This window comes from Hetaerina americana, unplaced genomic scaffold (assembly GCF_022747635.1).
Source record: "Hetaerina americana unplaced genomic scaffold, ioHetAmer1.1.p SCAF_1, whole genome shotgun sequence".
NCBI classification, from domain to species: domain Eukaryota; kingdom Metazoa; phylum Arthropoda; class Insecta; order Odonata; family Calopterygidae; genus Hetaerina; species Hetaerina americana.
Window position 1 is genome coordinate 70,011,240 of NW_027286069.1, and position 25,312 is coordinate 70,036,551.

Sequence of the window (25,312 nt, forward strand, 5' to 3'; positions counted from 1 at the left end):
TATGAAGGATGTGTTAAGATAATTTTAACTTGATAAGTGGGCCATCTTCCCTAATTAAGGGTTTATTTTTATTTTTCCTTGGGTCACAATCAGATTTTACATTATTTTATATAATTCCAGAATGTTTAATACATTTTATTAAGGACATATGAATTTTTACAATCACTTAGGTACCACATTTAAAAAAAAATATTATGCTTTTCAAATTACACAACCAAGGATAGTGGTCCTCCGAAATAAATGAGTTATTAACCCAGCTCAGTGACATTAGCTTATCCCTTGTAGTTGCTATTCAATTAAATCAAGATTAGCGAATGTATGTGATGGCTCTTTTCCATAAAAATAAGATTTCATTCAACATTAAAATATTTATAAATAAAAAAATAAATTATTTGCATTGGAACTCTCACTTAGAAAGAGATGTACAGACTGTTATAAAAAAATTGGCAATAAAAATGTGATGAGTTAAAAACTATGGTTGACATTTACATAGCACATTTGGAAGAATGAAGCTCTGTTTAATGAAATTAAAATGCTGACTTGGACACAATGTACATGTTTAGAGTAAGTGCTGTCGGCCAGTTATAATAATTCCCTGCCTCATATCTTCACACATTCTTGAGTATTTAAAATTATAAGAGTAAAGATGACAGTGAGCACCATTGATTAGTACATGAGTACATAAATACATATCCAAATTCTGTGAATCTGGTGAAAACCTAAGAGATTAAGCTTTTATTTTCAATGAAAGCATTCATATATTAATTTTATTCTTTCGTGCGTAACCTCACTCAAGTTCTTTTTAAATAAATACCTGCTCTCTTGTTTGAAATGTTGCATCGGCTCGTAACTTTGAGCAAGTTGATGGCCAATTGGCAGTGGATCATTCATCAACGTGGCTGGACAGGGATCTTCGTCTGTTATTTGGTGACCACGGTGATGAGGGGGAGATAGAAACACGTACAGTGTGCACTCACACCCTTTACTTGTCCTTTTGAGCATCTCTCTCACTTCCTCAGGAATGAAAGAAAGCTTTTCCGTTTGTCGGGAGGTGGTGCCATCAGCATTGGAACTTGGTTTTTGTGAGTTATATGAACCTGATATGTGAGGACACAAAACATGAATTATATCTCTTTCCTTCGCAGCCATAAAGTTTCCATTTGGAGTCACAGAACTTATTATGAACCATTAATGTGAAATAACAAATAATTGAGAAACCCTTTTGATTACCGTATTTATCCTTCTATAAGTTGAACATTTGAACTCTGATAGGGGTTCTGAAATATTTTTGGTCCAAACCATTATTGCAAAATAGAAATAAATTCTATCTCCATCAGTGCATATTTGTTTTGTAAGGCAAGATAATTGTTACCCATTAAATTGGTTTTCCCAAGCAAAGTGAACCTCATACTTTGGGAACCCCTTTAGCAAATAGATCATCATTTTCATTTAAAAATACATAGCTATAATTTCAATTTAGGTTAATTAGGTTATTAAAAGTGATTTAAATTCATACAATTCATAGCTCAAAATATTTTCAATTCACTGGGTAAATTTGAAACTGTTCTCCCCATTTATTTTTTCAAGTTTGTTCTACAATAGAAAAAAACAATCTGAAATGAAGAATACTTGCTGCATAATAGAATGGGCATATGTTAACTAGATTTTTCTTCCGCTTAATCCCTATAGTAAATAATTGGAGCAATTAATTTCTATTTGGGTTCCAGCAATAATGTGCATGCACTTAAACAGGAATGAAACAATGAACATATTACTTACATCTAATATAGTATGTGCATTTTATATATTCCATACACATATTTGAAGGTGAAGAAAGGTTTCATTCTTATCATTAAATATTGAATTACTAAGAAAAGGTTAAAGCAATTCACAGTTTCTCTGTATTGATGAATATAAAAATTTATTAATTTCTAATAAAAAATTGAGTTATTTGGCTCATTACTCACAGTGCATGGTGGCTGCATCCAAGGTTCGCCATCTATCTGCATTGGAAATCTTTTTCGAGTTTTAATTACAACAGAGGAACACTGTGCTAAGCGCCTTCCTGATGCACGCAAACCAGTCCGTACTTGGCCCATGTGTAGGCAGTTTTCTAGGCCGACTACCTCAATCAGACGGTCACCAATATCTATAAAATATTGGTGCTTCATTAATACTTAACATTGTGCATGATAGGCTCCCAATTCACCCAAGTAAAAGTCTGAGCACAGAAGAGCTGTATAACTACATTATGATTTTTATTATTTTCCGACCTTTGGGGGATGGCCTGTGAGTAAATATAGATTGTATTGTTGGGTAATTACAAAACTAAGAGGGTGGAGAAAACAAGGAGTTAAAAATGAGGACAAGAATAAGGAAGATGGAAGGGAACAAATGAAGGGAAAGGTGCCACACACAATGTTTCACTTGCTTTTTGAAGATGAAGACTGTAAGGAAGTACTTTAGCTTGTGGATGGAAAAGACCTTTTTGAAGATGACATTAGAAGGAGACAATGGAGAACCTACTTTAGTTCAAGAATGGAGATGGCTCTCAACACTGTTTGATAAAGGTTGGATGTTAAGGAGAGTGCTATTCCTTGAAAAACTCGGGTGGCATTATTTGCAAGAAAGTTATTTCACTCCATAGTTTTTTAATAAATGGCACTCATCTCATCACCCAACCTTAGCCAGAAATCATTAAGAGTTTTTTTTATCCATGAACCACACCTACTTAACAGCACTTCTATAACGATTTCATCCAGTATCTCCATCTTTGATAAGTAAATGGCATCCTCTATGTGGTGCCATTTCATTCCCCTCTTCCTACCCCACTCCCTCTTTGCTCTTTCATCATCCGTCTACTTCTATATTTAACTCCTTCTTCCTTCCTCTTTTACTTTCAGATATGGCCTTGGAACAGCTGTATAATTTATAATAATTTTTTGCCAATCCCTCTCAATGTTTTTTTTTCAATTCATAAAATGTAATTACTCTGAAGACTAGGTTTCCAGTTAGAATTTGTTATGACTAGAGAGGAAAGCTAAATTATTAGATGCTTGCTACACTACTATTTCAGATCAATGTACAGTGTATGGCAACATAACTTCATTTTTTCAAACAAAAACGCTTTTAAAAAAGGAAGTTATGTTGCTGAACCCTGTAGAAAGACCACAGTCACTAAATAAATAATCAGGCATTCCGATTTTAGCATAATTGATAAAATTACTAGCAGTTTATTTGTAATGGTCATATTAAAAAGAGCATTACAACAATGATATGAATAATAGGTAATATAAATGATATAATTTTAAATTACCCTGTATAGCACTCCCTAGGTCAATAGAACTGCTGCATGGAGTGTTTGGAACATCAGATGGCACTCTTGGAAGTTCACGTTTTCTACAAAAGCAGGTGTGCGATCTAAGACGTGCCATTGGGCCCTTAGCTATTCCTGTTAAAAAAATAATGTAGGTCATAAATCATATTAGCCAAGTATCCAACTCTCACCATGATATCTGAAACATCTATTTCAATTCTCTGAACATTTCAGGTGGATTTTGAATGCCAAGGTATATTACTTCATGCATACGATCTATCAAATATTTGTCCAGATGTCAATTTTGGTGTTGCTAGCTCACAAGCTATTATAAAAAGGCAGGGAAATGCAATCATGCAGCCAGTGGGAAGAAAGGGGGCAATAATTATCCTTGTACCCAGGTCCCTGACAGCTGCTGTTTGAAATTTGGTGAGTAACTATTCCAAAGAGAGAGAGAGAGAGAAGAATAAAAACATTGATTATTTGTAAACTATTACTGTGTGAAACTTTAGAACTTTTATTCATATTTAGGGGTTAGGTGGTAACTTTGGTTTCTTTAAAGCCTGTATCACAAAGGAAGTCATCTTCCACTAGGCGTTTTCTGGCTGTATCCACAAGGCAAAAATGTATTCCCCAAAAACTAGGTAATGAGCCATAGATTTTCCCCAAATTTTGATAGTTAAACAGTATCACTGACCATCTCCTTGATCTGTGCTTCTCCTTTTGCCCTGATGGTTTTCTCCCCATAAGTTGGATCCACCATGTGTGTATGGGATGTTGAGAAGGGCTATTCCCTGAAGTGCTTGTCCCTTTGCGAGGTCTAAGGATACACCATCACACTGTCAAAAGAAGGGACATTTTTCATTTAATTTTGTTATGCAAATATTTTACATCTGGAATACTGCCTGAAAATCCATATTATAGTGCTACACAATATTTTACAGCAGGTGAAATTTTTTTAGTAATTCCAACAATTAATGCTAGAAGTCATCTCCCCTATAAATAAATTTGCTAGCCATATGTGGGTTATATTTCACAACTAGGAAATATTAGGATTACATCCTACTTGATATATTTTGAGGATAATTACCACAATATCAAGGTCTTCATGAAGGTTTTTACATGAGGCAGCAAACTGCTCTGATGTGGCAAACTCAAAATACCACAGTTTGTTTTTCATTCTGCTACTGAATTTTTCTGGGTTTTTCTCTCTCTCAATGTGGAATTTCACACAGATTGCTGCATCCTGGGGCAAATCAAAGGAGAGAGATGTTATGAGCATCAAACCGGGAATTATTAATATGAGTTATATCTAAAGTTGATAACTTACCACTCCAATTGAAAAATAATTGTTAATTATGTTGTAAGGTATTGGGTCACCATCAGATTGCTTTGAGTCATCTTCGGCAATGTCAGACACCTCAATCTGCCATCGGTCCATCATAACTGGCGTTGATCTCTCAAGTTTCTGGAGAGATGAGAAAACAGTCCAGGTAATAAGTGGCCTTACAAAAATTACAATAAAAGTTCTGATTAAAACTCTACATGACAATATATTTTGTGTGCAACTAAGGTTACCAAAACTAATTCTAATATTCTGGTGTGAGAACTTTTTGATAGATGCTTTCAGCCCACAGCATAGAGTGGTAAGGGAGGAGAAAAGGTTGCCAAGTGGTGCAAATTCTTTTGAGCATGTATCTTTCTGTAGTTACCTTCAGCAGTTTGGGTAAAGATTCTCCCTCATAGCCTCCACCCCATCGAAGGCATCTTGCAAGGTCGTTGCCTGTGCCGAGGGGTACCACTCCCACCGCTGGCTGGCATTCCAGGCGCACCCGATCTGAAGACAAGAAAAGTTGTGACAGATCAGAAATACACAAAAGATTTCTACATTTTGAGCCGACCAAAACTATGCAGCACTCTTGAACCGTTCATTTTTTAGAATGGAATTATTCGGAACTTGTTGGAAAAAGAAGATCTAATGGGAAATTTGCACCAACACAGGCACATATGCTTTCAGTGACAGAAGATAGCCAGAGAAAGCATCGTAAAACTGGTGAATATTTGTTTCAGAGTCCATCAGTTTCTGGTCCTAGTTCTTCCCTCGTTCTTCACCAAATCACCTAATTTTCGTATGTTACCCATGGTCAAAACTGAAAGTTGGGGTGTAGAAATTTAGTATCTATCTATTAGTAGTCAATTGGCATAACTTGTTTTTTTGGTGCATTATGGTTTTCTTGTGTTCTTACTTTTTTGGATATATATATATATATATATATATATATATATATATATATATATATATATATATATATATATATATATATATATATATATAATTCAATCGCAAATATAAAAATCACGACAGACTCTCCTCCTTTCAAAATATACTTAACTTTTGAAAATTGCTATAAAACCTGTCTCCATTTATCATAGATGAAAACACAATACCACGAATGCTGGGAATATTTGTGTAAAGTTAATGTATTGATACAAATAGGAAAGCTAAGAATTATATACTAATGTCTTAAAATAAGCCCACTTCTGGAAAATAACCACAAAAGAAGATTTTATTTTCAATATACGGTAACTTGCTCATTTACATATCTGTGAAAGCTCACAGAGGGAAATATGACGAAGAAAATTAGGTGGATTTTTTTCCTCTTAAAATTTTCTATTTTGGAAATTGCCTAATCAGGGCACGCTTCCATTCACGAGGAAAATGTTCTTGTGATAGTTAAAATATGAACATGCTTCTCTCTGCATTCCCGGGTTCTCCATCCGCGTTGGTTGTCTTCGGGTGATGACAGTTTCGCTGGCCATCCTGCCTGCGTCTCAAGGTCGAAGGTATTTTCGAAGCAGTTCAGTTTTAAAGGTTTTTATTTCCGTAAAGAACAGCGTACAAGAATGAATATAAAATATATAGTTGAAACATAACAACAACAATACGGAAACCCCGTTTTAGGATATACTTTTCTTTTTCGCCTTATATAGGGCTGGTAGTCAAGTACCGCGCTCTGATTGGATAGTCCTTTTCCACGCCCTGTTTAATGGATATCCATCTGCCCTGTTAAGTTTTCGTGGTATTTTAGCCAAGTATCTGGCCCAGTCACTACAATTTTACGCCGAAAAAACGTCCTCGAACGTAAAGATCTCAGCCCACTTCGTCGAAATCCTGGAAATCTCAGCGAAAAAAGGAACACATCAAGGTTAGTTTCGACGTGGTGTCACTATTCACCAACGTGCCAATCCAAGACTCAGTAGAGGTCGCCAGAGGACTCACCACATCGGGCGCACCAGGAGACTGGTGGAGAATAATGGGGCGTACTTTGAGAAGTGGTGAAGAATTGGTGGAGCATTGTTTAAGGGATACTTTCTTCCTATGGAATGTTGATGACTATGAACAGACAGAAGGTGCAGCAATGGGATCACCACTGTCGTCAGTGTTAGAGAACTTGTACATGGAGCGAGTTGATATGAACGTGCTAAACACTTATGAAAAAATACAAATGCTTTGGCTTCGATATGCATGTAGACGACGCCTGTAATCTGGTCTTACGGTGAAGAAGAATTACACAGGTTCCTGGAACACCCAAATGCACAACACAGTAGCATCCAGTTCACGATGGAGATGGTAAAAGGACAATAACGATTTCTTGACGTCATCTTAAAGAGAAAAAGCAACGGGAACTTGAGACATGCCGTCCATAGTAAGTCCACCCACACGGACCGGTATCTCAATGCTGACTCGCATCACCATCCATCTCAAAAGCCCGCTTTGATGTCCCTTCTCATGCACCGGGCGTGCACCTTATCCGACGCTGACTCCCTGGAGACAGAATTCAAACACCTGACGACTGCACTACGCAGGCATTGATGCATGGCCGACATGGTCCTAAATAGGACCGTGAAAGTGGAAAAGAAATCACGTCAGCTGACCACCCATGACAATGGAGTGAAAGAAGCAGCACAACCAAGGGCGCGAGTCACCATTCCATATGTCGCGGGGACCTCCGAAAGGATAGCCACGATCCCCAACAAACACGACGTGGAGACAAGGTTAAACACTGTGACCAAAATAAATAGCCCCTTGCATGGACCAAAAGGGAACATCCCTAAGGAGTTATCAGAAGGATCATACATATTGCCATGCTCCAGTGGTAGATCTTACATCGGGGAAACTTCAGATCACTCACTACAAGGATTAAAGAACATCGCAGGGTGAAGGAAAGAAACAATTTAACTTATCAGCTATCGCCGAGCGTGCTTGGAGTGAGCCGGGACACGTCATCGATTTCGAGGGGTCGAAAGTAATAGCGAAGGACAAGCGCTATTTTCCTCGGCAAATCCGCGAGGCCCTTGAAATTCCAAAAAACCACTAAACATCAACAGGGACGATGGATATCCACTAAGCAGTGCGTGGAAAGGGACTATGAAATCGGAGCGCGGTACTTGACTGCCAGCCATATCTAGACTACCAGTCCATAAGGCAGTCAAGAAAGCTTCAAAAAATTCCTTCGATCTGAAGTCGCAGGCAGGATGGCCAGCGAAATTGTCGTCACCCGAGATTAGTAGGGTTATTACTGAAATCATATAATAATAATAATTATTATTATTAGGTAATATTTGAGGGTAAGGGTTATCATAAACAAAGAAAAATAATATATACCCAAGCAATAAGGGTCAGTAATACTTCATGATTTTTTCAATTTAGGTTTTTTCCCCAGGGTCAGATTAAAAATGCTCTCTAAGACTATGAGTTTTGGTCCCAAAGCGACAAATGTCCTATTATTTATCCGTTTTTAGGCAATATATTTTAATTCGTGGTCAACAAATTAACTCCAACATAGGAGAAAGGTATATAGTAAGTGAAAAAATCTCTATCAAAACGTCGATTACTTCGTAATCGCAGTCGTAGAAAAAATGCCATTTGCACTTCACTTAGATATGAAGCCGATCTCAAACAGCAATCAACCCTCTTGGACGTGGTGCTAATAATAACTATCGGTTGTGGAGAGTTTGGTCAATGAGAACACATTGGTGTTAAACCCTAGACCGGAAGGCGGTGATTAAAACATCTAAGGGAGTTGGTGGCTGTGACTCCGTTAATGAAAGACCCTCGCATGGGCCAACCATTCCTTAAAGGGCAGATATTCATCTCAATTCTCTGGATCTCTTTGGCTTACGAGCTGCGCTCGATCAGCTGAAACCGCGGAGGGGTGACTAACGGAAGCTCTAGCTTGAGGATTCCTAGCTATACGGATGCCATCCCTTCTCTCTAGTACTCCACAGGTTCAGGGACTCAGAAAATTAATTTCCGCACTTTGCTCACCCACGGCTTTGTCTAGCCTCGCAATCACACCTTCCCTTTCCGGCTCATACCCAGCGAAACCCTTGTAATTGGGAGCCGGTGGCCTCCTTAGGGGAGGCTCGGAAATGGCGTTATATCCTGGCTTACCCATCGTCTCCAAGACCCATCCCACGGTGCCGTCTCCTCCGCAGCAGAGGACGCGGAAGAACGAGGCGTCCTTGAAGAGCTGCAGGCCAGGGGTGGGACCGCCTTTGGCCAGGTTGTATACTTGTCGAGGGTTCAGGAGGTATTGGAACTTGCGCAGCATCCGCGCTCCCTGCCGCCCGCCGCTCTTGGGGTTGATGAACACGAGGAGGGGGTTTGTTCCCGGGGGTGGGGCTACTTGGAAAGACATGGGACCCCCCTGCTGCTCCCCGGGCCACGGGAAGCGCTGGTCCTGGGGAGGCACCGGCGTGGCGGGTCCGGACTGAAATTGAAGTCAAGGACTTATAAACGTGTGAGACGAGCCTGCACGCGCGATAAAAATATTTTTATCCTCGAGCGCAAAGTGTGTGGTACGAGTGCTTTTAAGTTTTGTAGGGCCCGCATTTTCCTCCGCTATGCATTTTTTAACGAATTTTGGGAGACGCAATGAGGTATTCAGTGGTGTCACGCTAATTCGATGAATTGATTCCAATGCTATTGTTCGAGATAAAACTCATTTTTAATCAATTTAAAGGTTGAAAACCTTTTAATTTGCTGTTATATTATGTCGAAACTATTTTTTCCTACATTCGGGCATGTAAAGTAGATCATACGTATGCCAATTCAGCTGCTATTTTTAATTATACACTTATTTAGCTATGGTTCTTTTCATCAATATGCTTTGACTTTCTCTACATTTTACGAGCGATACCATTATTTTATCAAGGAAAAAATTTCGTGAAGTAACTATCAATCGAATTTGTATAAAGAGTATAGGAGTGTAATCCTATGATTTCCATCAACTATTTACAGTATGCGATTACCTATAAAATAATTTTTTTGACTAGCCTATTGATGATTATCAGCCAATAGCTCGTATATAATCAAAGTAACGTTTAGTATTCTTGAGAAAGTACCATGAAAGGGTTTTCAATTGAATGTTTTAAATTCCACGACTTTTAAAAACTAATTTAAAAAATTCTCAACTAAGCTATAACATTAGTTCACTTTCGAAACGGTCCATTACGCTCTTCATTGAGTTTTCGTTTGCCACCAGCCGAAAATGTACCAAATTTTAACATTATTAAAAACCTCTGATTTAATAATAATTTTCACCTGTCTTCGGCAGACCTTTCACCATGAAACAATTTAAAAATATTTATGATGAATAATCAACATGGGTTTATTTTTGGTGACAAATTATATGCGCTCTTGCGAATCGGCCGTCACTTGCTTTCACTTATCCACGATCTCAGTGGTCTCGGTTCCTTAATCCCCTTTGCGGTTGTCCTCCGTGTCTGTTTCGAGTGCCCTTTATGTTACACTCAGCTCCCTCGGGTCGATGATCGACTCAACCCCGATGACCCTTTAACCCACCGGTGGAGTTGGCGACACGTCCCCGCCGCTCTCTGTCTTGTTCCGCACGCTGCCCCTCCTCTGGCCGTCCTTGGTCAAGGATCGTCGCCGGTCGAGCACCATCGGGCAAATCGCCGTCGGCGGTAGGATGTGAACGCGGTGCTCTCCTAGGTTGCACTCAGGCTTTACCTGCGAAGCGCACCGGTTGTGTAGCTGCAAAGCAATGGAAAATGAACAGACGCATGAAATATAACTTGCTACCACCAAACTCGATTATTGTTTATTTTTCTCAAAAACATAGTATTCGAAAGAGTGCCTTTCTTTTCAACAGGGATTATGTCCCACGTTAATGAACGTTTTTTCCGAAAGAATGGACGTAACGACTAAAGAAAAAACAGCAGTGACTTTTGTAGAACATCAAATAATATTTCAGTTAAAGCTAGACAGAGTTAGGATGTCAGGTGTTTAAAGAGCTAAGAATCTTTCGAACTGTGAACAGAATTTAATAAAGATTATTTTTTAATTTATTCGACGTCCAATGAATACTGAAATCCACGACCTTTATGCTAGCTCATGATAGCACCACTCATCGTACAAATCTGGTGGTTGCATATGAAAAACCCAATCAAATTTGAAATTAACGGACATTTTTAGATACTATGATAAAGTGAAGATAATTACGACGATAGCCTCCTATGCGTTTGGTATGCAATCGCTTCACTGCTGGATTTACGTACGCACACTCATGGGTCTAAGGGTGACAAAAATAGATGAGATGTTATCATTTTCCTAAACAGGTTAAGTAGATCAGATGGGCTAAAATAAAATTAATCAAAAATACCCCTGCCTACGTTTCTCTCATTCATAAAGATCGTGCCTCGGTAAAATTTTTCACGACACCGATGCCAAAATCATTGATTGTTTTGTGAAATTCTCAAACATTGGTGGGGCACAACACACTATAATTAACTTTCCACGGATAAAATAGTGGTGTCGAAAGATAAAGCCAATGGGGAATAATTTAATATTGGCTTTACCAATATGAAAATCCGGATTGGCCCCGTTGGTCAATGACTGCCAATCCATTATGTGTACTCGTTGATCTCGTGTCCATTTATATTTTCCAAATCATAATTCTCTTGCAATCCCCGAAATATATCACAAGTACAGGATATTTGGAAACACACAGAAGATGATATAATAAATGTGAAACTCCAATAGCCGTAAACAGTTTACCTTTCTAAACAAAGTAAAAATGAAATTAGTTGGCTAGCACCACAAGTCAAGAAGGGGTAAAAGGTAAAAAAGGATAATGAGGTAGGTAAAAGGGGTAAAAGGTAAAAAAGGAGAGGATAAGAAAGGTGAATACGAATACGCGTATTTCGGCCACAAAGTAGCCCTCTTCAGCGTACTGAAGGGTAATCGTCACTACAACACAAGTCGAAGTGAGAAAGGGTTAGGGCAATCCGAAGAATATATAGTGTTACATGTGTGGGGGAGGGGGGGGGTGTATAGTCTCTTCTACGTTTGTGCTTCTTTTCCTTTCCCTTCCCTAACCGTCAATTTTCCGTTCTTGTGGTATGCCCTTCATCCTCTGTAACGGTTTTTACCCACATCCTCAACGGTTATTTGTTGTAGGTTGCCTTTCACTTCTCCCTCCCCCATCTACGTTCGCTTAACGGTTGTGTTAAGCTTCCCTTTCACTTTTTCCCCTTTTTGCTACGGTCATTTCCTTGACCGTGTAATTCCCCCTCCCCCTCACTACATAACCTATCGTTTCAAACTCCTCTACCATCAGCCTCGTCCATTGGCTTTTGTCTTTGTCACCAACCCCCCCCCCTCCCCCACACATGTAACACTATATATTCTTCGGGTTGCCCTTACCCTTTCTCACTTCGACTTGTGTTGTAGTGACGATTACCCTTCAGTACGCTGAAGAGGGCTACTTTGTGGCCGAAATACGCGTATTCGTATTCACCTTTCTTATCCTCTCCTTTTTTACCTTTTACCCCTTTTACCTACCTCATTATCCTTTTTTACCTTTTACCCCTTCTTGACTTGTGGCGCTAGCCAACTAATTTCATTTTTACTTTGTTTAGAAAGGTAAACTGTTTACGGCTATTGGAGTTTTACATTTATTATATATTACTAGCCGTAAGAGCTCATTTCTATCAATACAGAAGATGATCATTTTAGAGGAATCTTGTTAGCAATCAGGGCAAGTTTACTCGAAGATTTGCTCATGGCAAACCATTATGGACGTCGAAAACGTTAAAATATTTTGCTTGATCATTATCTTATTTGGCAGATAAATCATTAGCTTTAGGAACTGAATCGCCAGGATTTTATTCCGATTTCTTCAGGACTTTGTGCGCAGGATATCCTGCGACAGAATTATCGTCATGCGGGATTCCAGTATTCTCGGCTCGTGAGGGGAGGGATGTGTGGCGCTGCAGGTTCAATGCGCACTCACCATCATTTGGCACCACCTGCACCGCAGACCCGTGATCCCGTTGTAGCTCTTGATCGTCTTCCTGCACTTGGAACATTTCCCGTGGCAGTTGCCCTCCACCCAATGGTGCGCCAGCGTCAGGCCCGCCTTCCGCGACTTCACGTAGGTAGCGATGCAGGAAGCGGGGGCGCGCTGCACGCAGCGTTCGTGCACAGTGTACTTGCAGACTGCGGAGATTACATAGAAATATACTTTAACGAGATTGATTACAAACACTTAGTATGAATTCTGTATCAAATTATCGAATCGGACAAAGTGTATTTTTCTGTATTGACGAACACTTCTTCGTCATCGCTTTTCACAAGAAGTTTTTCATTCAATTATTACTTTGGGGAGTACAAAATTTCAAATTTTTCATCAAATACTGCTACACTGCCCTCTCGTTGACCAAGAGAACGATTGGAACCTCCCCAGGTCCCCGATGGTTTCCCTGAATTTGTGTAATGACATCACTGTTCGAGGATGCTAAATATAGTAATTCCTTTTTTTTTTGAAAAGGGATTGAAGTACTTGGTCACAGCATTATGCATTTCACATGCAAATACCAAATGATGGCGTTTAGGGGAACGCGGTGTTTTTGTCTTTTCATTGTAGGCTCTTACACTTAATCGCACCCCCCCCCTCCAATACACTTGGCTGTTGCCGGGCTGTAAGCCAATCCGAAGCCTTGTTTCCATGGAGACGGAATCAACAGGGAAAGTACTAGCACTAATGCTGACCGGACGTTTATCTGAAATGGAGATGCTAAAAGGGTCAGAGCTAGGATTGCCCCCGTAAGTTAACGTGGTTTCTTTACTCATTTCTATATTATATTAAACCCATTATATCCATCAAAATTAATTTTTTTAACAATTTTACTTTAATTTTCTGTTCCATTCAGTTTAAAAATTCAGTAGGTAATAATTTTAAATTAACAAGGAATTTATCAGGTTCAAGTTGTATCATGAAGAACTATTGTATTTTTTCTAGGTGTGCAGTGTATTGAAAAAGAAGAGCAGTGAGTTGCAGGTTTTAAGATCGCAACAAACATGAAAAGATGTTGATCGGATTTCTGTCTTTGTCTACCGCTTAAGTCCTCAACAAAGATGGTGGCAGCGTGCTCGGACCTCAAGGGTCATACAAAGGTGAGTTCATATTTTTCTTTTGTCTCACGGAATAAATAAAATAAACTGGCGTACGCAGACAGTTTTTTTAGGTTGCATATAAATTAACTCTGTAACAGTTATATACTCCCTGCATTAATTATAACCGGTGTGAAATTCGTCATGTGATAAATAAATTTACAACATGGACGTTAGTATTTGAAGCAAAGAGAAAAATATGCTTATAAACAAGCGCCATGGAAATAGTTATTTGAAAGTTTGATTCTTACTGGCTCCTAAGCACTGACGCATGATTTAGATTCCTCGGACATTTTAAGAAATTTAGCTATATTAAAACAAACAGAAATATGTAAAATTTGATAAAATAATGAATTAGGCAGGTGTTAGAAGCTTTTCAGAAGACTTTGGGGAATTATTCATTAAAAGGTCAACTGGGGAGAATTATAACGAATGCACAAGGCTATCAAATATAATTCTGAAATTTTTAGGGATTTATTGTGAATCGTGACGAGTGCTCCCTGTTGATTGAGAAACGAAGGAATTTCGTGATGGTAATACTCGGTGTAATTATTTCCTCTTTGTCTTCACCACGTGGTAGACTTTGTCTTTTTAGCCTTGGCTTGCTTTTGGAACGAACATCATTAATCTGTAGGAAATGGTAAACAATTATTGTGAATGACGACGAAGAAATATTATATTCTAGCGACCGCCGGTGAAAGCACAAGAATGACCGGCTGCCTTTTCATGTCCCCTTGCGCATACTTAGGCAAGGCCGCCCTCTCTTATGCTTCACAACCTATGAATTCAAGAGCAGTCAGAAGGGATGTCGTTACTTTTTTGGCGAGACTGCGGTGGTGAGAGAGAAGGGAGAGATTTTTTTTACCGGCGAAAGTGGTTGAATGCGTGGCGCTGGTGATGGGACGGCGCGAGGCCGGAGGGGAACTGCGGTGAATGATGTGGAGAAGCAAGGGGAGGCTTTGGGTTCCCTGGGAGGGGAATCGGGGACCGCGGGAGGCGCCGCCGGCGGAAGAGCCTTTGATGAAGGGAGATGAAAGGAACCGACCGACGAGACTGGACGAGCGAAGGAGGTATTTGGCGAGGAGGAGGCGACATGCGGTTTACCGTGGCGACGGAGAAATGGGGAGTAGGGATGTAAGATGTGTGTTTTGGGGAAAGGTGCGGGCAAAGGGTGAGGGTGGAGGTCGTGACCGCTATGGCGGAGCGGGAGTGGAAAGGGTAGAGTGGCCTGTGCCGGTGTATTCCATGCATGAAAGGCACGCCGCGAGTGTTCCTGCGCCTCCAAACGTTGCGAGGACAAAGGGAAATTGCCGCAGGGTGGCTTGAAGAATCGTGGGGATGATTCAGAAAGGAATTACAAAGCCTGAAGAAACTCGTCCGGGGTGAAATTCCTCGAAGATAAAGAAAGGGTACACACACTCAAAGGGCGCTTCGACGAAAGTATTTGGTAGTTATTATATCGTTTTTTCAGTATGTAAATTGACTTATAGTTCGGGTCAAATCACAGTCGTCGTTATGTTACCCCTTTAACAAGGAGATCCTCTTTCAGTGGAGTACACAATAGATAATAGGCACCGAAAATATAAAGTCATTGTCCCATTAAAATAAACTGCAACACAAAATTTAAATATAGAATGGTAACTGCTGAGAGGTACTAAGAAGTAGGCTAATCAATAAAATAGTTGCAAATGCCAGATATATCAGTATAACAAAAAGGGTTTGTCGTGAAAGGACGAAATTGATTTCAAAAGTAGACATAATCAGATTTTGTAATGCCCTTCATTTTTGTAATGAGAAAAATATTTAAAAAGTTGAAGTCAAAACAATTTATTCTAATGCAATATAACTTTAAAAAATAGGTAATAAAGAAAATATTTATGAATGCTCAGAAGAAATTACATTAGAAGTTATAAGATATGACGATGGATGATCATAGATGCAAAACCAGAGATAAGCATTTTTCATACTAAATATTGGTGCACTAACGCGTCCCGTTGGTTTAGCCAAAGACAATGCAGGTGAGGGAATATTTAATAAATATAGATGTTTGAAAAATATCGTAACAAGAAATCAAGAAAAGATTATAATCATTTGTCAGCGCATTGCAAAATTCAGGTTGATAGATACGGTATGAAGCTATGTTGGAAGCATTGTGCAGGAGGATGGAAAGAGTAGTAGGGGCATTAAAAGAAAAATTGGGTTTTGTAAAGAATCTTACAAAGAGGGAGTTGGTGATAAGAACTTAAGTAAAGTGTAAAGAAAAGAGTAGTGGAAACTTTCACATGCGGTGAAGTTTTGTATCGCTCGGAAACCTGGTCCTTGAGGTAAGAGGATTCGCGTGGAATGGATGCTTTCAAACAGTGGATGTCGAGTAGAGTGGAGAAAATAAGTAAAACAAATATAAGATTTAGAACAGCTCGTGAAAAAAGAATCTACAGTGCGTGGCAAGCGGTGTATTTTTTACATATTCTGCTTTATGAAGAAGAGTCTTCCGCGTGTCATGAGTCAGTATAATCGACGGATGAAGTTGTAATCGCAAGAAGAGTAATCAGGAGACTAGAACAATATTTCGGCAATGACCCGTGGAAACATTGCCCGACAAAGCGAAAAGTTTGCTGCTAGATCCACGAGAGGATTCAAGCATTCTTGTTTACAGAATTTACCAATGCATTCATTTAGCATCGATTAAAAAAACATTTTCATCGCGATTTTATAGAAATATGTCAATATTTTAAATATTGTCTTTAAATTTATGAGTAGCTGATGTAACTTAACCAAAAATACGCGTAAACGCACAGTAAGACGGGAGAAAGTTTACGTGCAATCAAATCGGATAACTTGAAGCCTTTCTATCAACTCCCACTTCGACCGTCCTAGCCCTACTGATGCATCTCGTAGGATCGTAAAATATTTCGGTTTCCGCCCGATATCTATGATAATTTGTGTTAACAGGATTTTTAAAATCTGTCCGCAATACAAGCATATGGTTTGAGTTGGATCTTTATTACCTGTAGGAATTTTAACTTTGATCTTGGGGAAACTAGAAGAGAAGACATATTTTTGGTGGGATAGTAGATATGGTAAATAACGCCCCGAAAATTGAAACCTCAATCTTTAACCGATTAAGCCCTGAATTAGTATCAATTTCAGAATTGATGTAACTCGTTATTTCCTTGGTTTGTCATTATTTTAGCAGATGATTAGTTTATTTGGTTAACGCAGCTGTACTTATTTATTACATCTGTGTTACAAATTTGTAAGGTCGCCGGTGTTTTTCTCAATATCAAAAATTTATACATACATATTTGATAAAAATAATTATTTTAAGACAGTTATGTAAATAAAGAATTGAAACAAATTAGGAGAAGTGATTCAAAAGAGCTCTGGATTGCCAATGTTCATAATGATCAAGTTTGTAGGCGGCCAATCTTAATGAATCGACGACATTATAAAATTATTAAAATTTTTATGAATAAATAAAACCATAGCAGAATTTCTTCATATGTGTATGGAATAATTAAATTATTACTTAACCTTCTTTGCTGCACTTTGTGCATGTCGTTAATAGATTTATAGGGTTGAAGCTAAGAAAGTAACTACACCGTTCTTTCTCCCGATTATACATTTTCACTTGAATTTTATGAAACTAAGAGGGAAAATCCTTTATTAGGCAATTCCAGTGTCTCTCAGCATTTTACTAGCACTGGAGAGCAGGCGGTTGAAGTACTGTTAAGACCCAGAACGAGTCCGGCTGAGATGGGTCTGGGAAAACATAAGCCGGGCAGTGCTCTGGGGAGAACATGACTCGGCATTAGGGAAGTAAAGGGAAGTGATGCTCACGAATGACCAACCCACTGGGAAATGTTTTTTTTACGGTAGTTTGAGTCACAGGGGAGGAGACAGAGGGTCACTCACAGACACAGCAGAGGCCCTTCTTGCCCAGGCCGACGAGCATGTTGAGGCAGAGGTTGCAGTAGGCCGGTTTGCTGAAGTGCTTGAGGCGCCACAGGTGGTTACCGTCTTCTTTCACGTCCTGCGAAAGAGAGACGGGAAAAAATGGAGAGGGGAGAATTTTGCGACTTGGATCGCATCCCCTTAATTAGGGGCTTAACGAAAGCCGACTCCTTTTCCAATCCCTTTTGATTGCAATCCAGGGGAAGAGCATTCAAGCCAGTTTGGAGTGTAAGAAGTCGGGCAAAGAACTTTCCACGATCCAGGAGAAATCTTCGTTTCTCCTCTTACGCCTGTATTCGTGGAAAAGAAGGATTTATCTCAAAATTCCCCAAGACACCGGGCTTGCCAACCATTTAACTTCTCGTTTGTTTTTAAGGAGACGAATTTGTTCGCTTTGCAGCCAGTTGTTTCGACTAATATTGTCAAGAAATAATAGCTGAAGGATCTTGGCACTTTCATTCAAGAGCGATCGGTTCCATAAACTGAATTGAATTTTGTTGCCATTTGCAAACGTATGTAAGTCGTTTAGTAATTTATTCAAACAATCCTCCATTTCTATTTGAATTTAGCTAAACACATGCATGGGTTTTATGTATATTTAGACTGTGGAGTACGATCTCAAATATTTTCACCAATTCGTCATTAGATTCTGTGATTCAGTCAATAAATCAAGACTACAGAACACATTAGAATCAAGCATAAACGTTCAAAGCAGTTTTATTAGAGCCACTGGTCTAAATGCTTCGTAATTGATTTTTTTAAATTATTATTTTTACCAAATTTTTAGGGCTTTGAATCCAATTAGATCTTTTTTAATTATTAAAAGACGGTGGAATGGACACAAGTCTTGAAAATAACTTTTAAAAATCATTTAATTTACTACTGACATAATAATCTTATTGAACAAAAGGCGTTGGGCTACTGTACAATTTCTCTTATGCCATCACATTCATCGGTAAATATAGTTTCAATAAATCAATAAAGCCGGTCACATAGTAATATTGAGCATTCGAAACTTTTTCATACGCGTAATTTTTTCTTGATATTTGTCTGGTTTCATTGGAAAATTAATGAATATGCAACATTCCTATTTATTTATATAAAAGGGGATCGTAGTAGTCTACAGTAATCAGTTTTATAGCTGGATTTATTCTTTCCAGAAGAATTTTCCTCACTTATAACCCTACATTTTAAGAAATGATACTAATGACGGACATGTAACCCTAATGTTATGCATTCCATTAATGGACAAACTCTTGTACCATAATTTCAATACCAAAAATGCAAAGGACGAGATTTTAAGATTTTTTCCTGTCCGAAAATTCTAGGTTTGGACCAGCTACACTCTGATTACGACGGTGCAATTACACTATACGAGTATATAGTATAAGAGTAACCATTAATTAAGTCTAATTGACGGACAGGTTCGTACGTTACTTTTACAAGCAAGTAGTTTAAGTTAATGCAATATGAGAAGAAGATTCGGTCATTTCATCGCTTCATGAAAAGCAAGCAAACGCTTGTAGTTGAAAAAAGAAGCTGAATGTAATAAATTTCCACCTTAGTGTTATCTTCACTACAACATTGTGGTGAAGGAATTTTCTGTAAAATCTTTGAGTAAACGAGAAAGATTCTTAGAATTCATAGATTATCCACGTGTCATTATAAACCTACGTGTCTTTTAAAACTATTTATCCGGCATTCCATTTTTTATGGTGTAGGGTATTTTCTTATAATTCAACTCAGTAATTTGTACCCTCACATTAAATTGAGCTTAACTTCTTTTCACAGAGATTTTTTTTTATGACTGAGCCTCTTGATTATTTCAGGCGAAAGTAGAATATACTGGTGACAAAAAAGTCCTCACGTTAACTCAGGATAAAGTTTCTGACACTGAAATATATATTTTATTTTTTAAACTCAAGTGGATCTTTCGCTGCTAAGAGGCCCGAAACCGATCATAGAGCCACCCATTCCATCTATATTTAGATATTTTTTCTCTGCGGGTAGGGAAAAGAAGGACGTACTTTGTTTTGAAGATTAATTCAATTATGAAATAAACATGAAGCGAGAACCCCGGTCGTTATTCTTGAAACAGCCAAGAAGTGCGGCGGGCTCTGGAAACGCTGAAGATTACACTCATGAAAAAGGGCGTTTTAAGTTCGTACAAGTGATTTAGGGGGTGCGATGCCACGAGTGGCTGGGTTAAGACGAGGTTCCGGTTTGGTAGAGGGGGAGAATTACGCGTGGGACGTGTGTGCTCCACGTATGTTATTACTTCCCGTCTCCACCGAGGTGAGAAATGGGGGATGTAATGGGACGGGGCAATATGAAGCTAAAGTAGGGAGGGTAAGGGCGGGGCAGGATTAAAGGGTGAGAAATACGGTGAGGCCGTGTGGGTGGACAAAGCACCGCGCGTAACAAATATCGCATAATCGAGAGGAATTGCATTTTTAAAATGAATTCCCCTCCTCCTTCAGGTTGTCACAGTACATCATGGTCTTTATTTTCTGTTAGAAGGTTTTCAGCTGCTCGAACTTTTATTAATTGTGCTAATTTTCTCTAATCCGTGACATTGAGTACAAGAAACGTTTCTAAGCAAAAACATTAAGCGTGATATTATAGCTGGAAAGGAACTGTGACTCTGAGCATCTCGGCTGCTCTAAGTAAGGCCCTCTTTAAATTACTCTTTTACGTGTTTACAGACGCAATGTACGAGGGTCATCCGGAAAGTAGTACCCGTTCGTGCCGCATGAAGTGCTGACGACGCGAGTAGCCGCTGGACGAGGTCAGATAGCTTCAGTGGCTTGTCTGCCTTCTCTGAGCCAAGTTGCGTGACGCTAGCATTGCCTGTGTTGTTTCTGTGATTGTTTACAATGTTTAAAAAAATTGAGAACGCCGCCAGTTGTGAAGTGAGGGCAGTGATTAAATTCCTCAATGCAAGAAACGTTCGCCCATGTGATATTCATCGCCAATTAAAGGAGGTGTATGGAGACAATGTAATGGACGAGTCGTCTGTTCGGCGGTGGTGTCGCAACTTCAACATGGGGAGGGGGAACACACACGACGATGAGCGTTCGGGGAGACCGTCTGTCATCACAGACCAACTGGTGAGCTCAGTTGACGAATTCGTGAGGAACGATCGGCGCGTCACAATTGATGACATCTGTGAGCATTTTCCCAATGGTTCTCGAACAATTGTTCATGAAATTGTTAAACACCATCTGCATTATGCAAAAATTTGTGCAAGATGGGTCCCTCGCGTATCTCAATGAGCTGGCGGCGAAGGACTATGCAGCAGGAATACAGAAACTTGTCACACGTTATGACAAATGCCTTAATTTGCTTGGAGATTATGTTGAGAAGTAGTTTAAAGTATCCTCTTTCAAATAAAATTTTTTATGTTTGTTAATATTTACTTTTGTGTCTTTATTTCACGAACGGGTACTACTTTCCGGATGACCCTCGTAGGTTACCCAATATCCATAGTGTAATCATTAATCGTCACACCTTGCTGCATACTAACTACAATTCTTTCATGATGCATGATTCTTTCATAGTTGTGGTATTTTGAAGGATTATCAACCTTATTTTTTGGCCTTGGCAGTACCCGATTTAATAAATAATGCCAGGTACCCGATGTTCTTATGCACATGTGTTTCTCCTTCGCTTGAGTTTGTAAACATTTTTAATTTCCTTTTGGGACGATGTTTCGAGAAATTTTGATTTATCCAAAGAAATATGAGTAACGGTGCTCGGCTAATCAAAATACTAGTTAGCACTCCTTAAGTGACTGCTTATTCCTAAAATGTCCCAAATTTACTTGAGACTATCCTGTCAGAAATTCAGTCTTGGTTAGTAAAGTTGAATTCAAATGGAAGTTTCCAAATGGAAGTTAAGGAATATAAACTTTTTGACATAAAAAATAAAAATTAATTATCCGACCATTTTCATGTTCCGACATTATTACAACAGCAGGGGGTACTTAGTCTGATTAGATTAAAAGCTTTATGCAGTAAAAATGGCTCAAAGGTGCAGTAACGTGAGCTGATTGGAAATTCGTCCATGTATTTAAGTGCATCCTATTGTATTCCTGTGGATAGTGTCAGTAGCACAAATATTTTCAAACTGAAAATGCCCATTAATTAGGCGTTTAGATACAGAAAATTTATTGAGGTATACGAATGGCTCCGTTTTTAGATTTACAAAAAAAATTAAAATAGAATGAAAGCAATGTTCAGTGAAAGTGTGAAAATCTTTGGCTTTCATGTTTTAAAATTTTCAATTCATTAAGATGTCTCTAATCAGGTTCTTTTCAATTTACCCACCACTCTCATCATTGCATCGTTTCGCTTCCCTTTTATTAGTTGAGTAGTATCACTGCATACTTATTCGTGTTTACCGGGAAATCGACGTGGTTGGAGAACTTTTGATGGCAGCGGACGAGGGTGAGGAAAGGGAGGAAGTGGGAAGAAGAGAAAATTGAGGCATGTAAGAGATGGAAGTGAGAGATGAAGAGAGAGAGAGGAGGAAGAAGATGGCGAGATGGTAGTTTCCTGTGCTGCGGTTCGCGGGATACGCCTGCATATTTCAGTTACCTCCCGAAAGGATTTATATCCATTGTATTACTCCAAAACTCCCGAACCTTCCTCTCTTCCATGGGATTTGCTCGTGGCGGGTGGAACAATCCCCGTCTACCTCCCGCCTTCCTATCCCGACCTCTCTCTTGCAGAAAAGGGTATGTTCGTGTTCCAATTTGTTATGAAGAGCAAACATAGATTACTAATGTCCAATATTTTCTGTCGAAGCCGAAGAAAAATGTGCGGAGGGAACCAAGCTGAAAAGCATATCACGCCGAACGATTGTTTATTATTTTAACTTTCAAAATCAATACACGGTACGAATGCGCGGGTACTCCATGCACACCCGGAAATCATTTTTAAACTTTTTTGTCCCCCGAGTCTGGGTCGCAAAGCAAACGGGACGCTTTCGCAGTTCTGACTTAATAAACGATGGTTATTTGTCGCAAGCTCAATATTTTTACCGACAAACGTGGGTGCACGCAGTCGATTTTCATCGGTTTGCAATTTCTGAACACCCAGACCGCTGTACTGATGTCCCAGTGTTGGGTGGAATTTTTGTGATTATTTTTGGGTAACTCGGTGCAATTCATTAAATGAGTGAATAACGGTGGGGTCCTAGTATGGAGGAATTTTACTCATCTACACATCTGATTCATGGTTTAAATGATGGAAAAGGCAATGAGAAACTCATGATGGCAATTAAGATGATGAAAGAAACTTCTTTTGACAAAGAGAGGATTAATGACTAGGAGCTTGAGAAGAAACGAAAGGAAAAGATTAATACTACCCACATCCTAATAAATATAACATCGTAGGCTTATGAAATGAGAATGGAAGATGAGCGGAGGGCTATAGGATATTTGTTTGTGGGAGAGGTTGAATGGAATTGAGAGAAAAAAACGGAGATATATTATATTAAGTGAGGAGATCGTGGGACATAATATATGGGAGAGGCAGGAAAAGTGGATTCGAGAGCGGAAGTTGTCATTGGAAAGATATGATGAAATTAAGTAAGTGGGAAAAAAGAAGAGATATTAGATTACGCGAAGGAGTTTTGGTAATGTAAGTAATGGATACGGTAGTGCTACTTGAGAAAGCGCCAAAACATTTCGCAAACCTAATTTTTTAGTTAATGGCTGTCATTCAATGTCATTTGACGGCTACTACTAAAAGAATAATTAGATGTTTATTTCAAAAAGTGGTTAAAAAATATGGAATTTGTGCTTTTAGTAGTTTGAAATGAATTTATGAAGCACGGTCATACAAAATGTAATTATTTTCATGTTGCATATCAGCATTACGCAAATTCAAGTTTTTAGATAAAGAATAAGAGAAAAATATAACAATTTACCCTGAAATTAGTTCATTAAAATTGTGATAAGAAAAAATTATATGAGTGTAAACACCAAATGTATATGACAAGAAAACGTACGTATTGTCTTCAAATAGGTATAAACCCATATAGACCCCCGTATCATTTTCTCATTTTCAGGATCATTTCATCATACTACGTTCAATCGTCACTATTTTGCTATGAGATAGCTATGATTTTTTTTATCCGACAAACATGATATTGAACGCAGTTTTTGATATTCCTTAATGACCAGTAATTTGTAAAAATAAATATTTCCTAATTCATGGGATTTGATATTTTCACGACTATATTGTATTTTACCAATCGGATTCGTTATTAGTTACATATGTCTAATTCTCCATAAAGATTGCTTCCAGTTTTAGTCTTGACAAATTAAATACGGAAAACCTACTGATGTTACAAATTACTACTTCGTAAATCAAATCGAAAGTTTGGAATATGAATGTATCCGTGAATGAGATGATGGAAATCTGTCAAGATTGTTGATTTATCATTTAAAGATTTAACATTCAGCTAATATAACTGTATTAGTAGCATTAGAAAATATTTTTAACATTAAGTGGATAAATAAAATCACCAATGAAACATTGGCGAAATAAAAGAAGTCGACTGAAAATCCTTTTCAAACCGAATGAGAATCTCATTGATCATATTTTAAGATCCAGCCTTATTTAATTAAGGCTTGATGGATTCAGCAATTATCATTGAATGGAAAGGATACAAAGGAAGTGAAACAAATGCAACGGACGAAAATGTGGCATTTAAGACGCACTAAATATGAAATGAAGAGGCTATCGGAAAACAGGACGGAGTATAGTCACCGGAATATTTGTATCACTAACGGTTTCCGATCATGTATTATCAGTATGAATGTACATCTCCCACAATAGTTTGTAACGCTTAAGATAGCCTCATCTTCTCCAGATATTACGTTCACCACAATAGTATCAAAGGAAGGGTGACATTCACACGTAACAGTGATCTAAATGATGAAACCATTTGAGAAAAATGTATCGTCAAACTAACCAGGAGGATGAGGTTAAAAGGGCAAAAGCACCGGGTTGTCGGAGAGTTTTAGAGGCCTCTCCTACGAGCACACGTGATGGAGACTGATGTTCTGGTGAGCGAGAGAGGAAAGGGTGCGGTAGAAGTGGGGAGGGAAGAGAAAGCTGGGGGAAGACGGCGAAGCGGAGGGGTGGACGGAGACAGAGGGCGAGAGAGAGATAAATTAATTCGGTTAGGGTGAAAAACGGGATGTGCGAGAGTTGGGAGTCTAGTATCTGAGCCGCGGCCGAAGGACCGTGGAGTTAAGGTTTAGGGATTAGGAAAGTGAAAGGATAATGGGTCGAGGATGCACTGTCGGCCTGCGTTGCAGTTGAATAAGCGATAAGCGGTCTGGGGAGGTGCTGGGGTTTTGCGGTTGCTGGGAAAAAATGCAGTGGTGGGAGTGAGCTGCATCTGAGAGAGTGCTGCGAGGTGGGGAAAGAAAAGAGTTCGAGGGCAGTGGTGAACGGAGGGATGTGGCGGGGAAGAGGCGGAGGTATTTATCACGTCACCGGACCCATTGTGGTCCACTTGCTCTCCTCATCAATATTCGACGATTC

The 25,312-nt window shown here is 39.0% G+C and overlaps 1 protein-coding gene across 1 annotated transcript in view; it reads right to left on the bottom strand.

Annotated features, from left to right (window-relative positions):
* Nucleotides 1–781: 781 nt before the first annotated feature.
* Nucleotides 782–25,312, bottom strand: part of Dgk (diacyl glycerol kinase 1) — an 87,567-nt gene continuing 63,036 nt past the window's right edge. The window contains exons 10-20 of the mRNA XM_071582636.1: nt 17,712–17,829; nt 12,637–12,842; nt 10,185–10,376; nt 8,772–9,033; nt 5,029–5,153; nt 4,647–4,784; nt 4,407–4,562; nt 4,014–4,155; nt 3,317–3,451; nt 1,968–2,149; nt 782–1,097 (exon numbers count right to left, since the gene is read on the bottom strand). Coding sequence (XP_071438737.1) covers nt 1,008–1,097; nt 1,968–2,149; nt 3,317–3,451; nt 4,014–4,155; nt 4,407–4,562; nt 4,647–4,784; nt 5,029–5,153; nt 8,772–9,033; nt 10,185–10,376; nt 12,637–12,842; nt 17,712–17,829 — 1,746 coding nt within the window. The 3' untranslated portion in view covers nt 782–1,007. The remainder of the gene's footprint in view (nt 1,098–1,967; nt 2,150–3,316; nt 3,452–4,013; nt 4,156–4,406; nt 4,563–4,646; nt 4,785–5,028; nt 5,154–8,771; nt 9,034–10,184; nt 10,377–12,636; nt 12,843–17,711; nt 17,830–25,312) is intronic.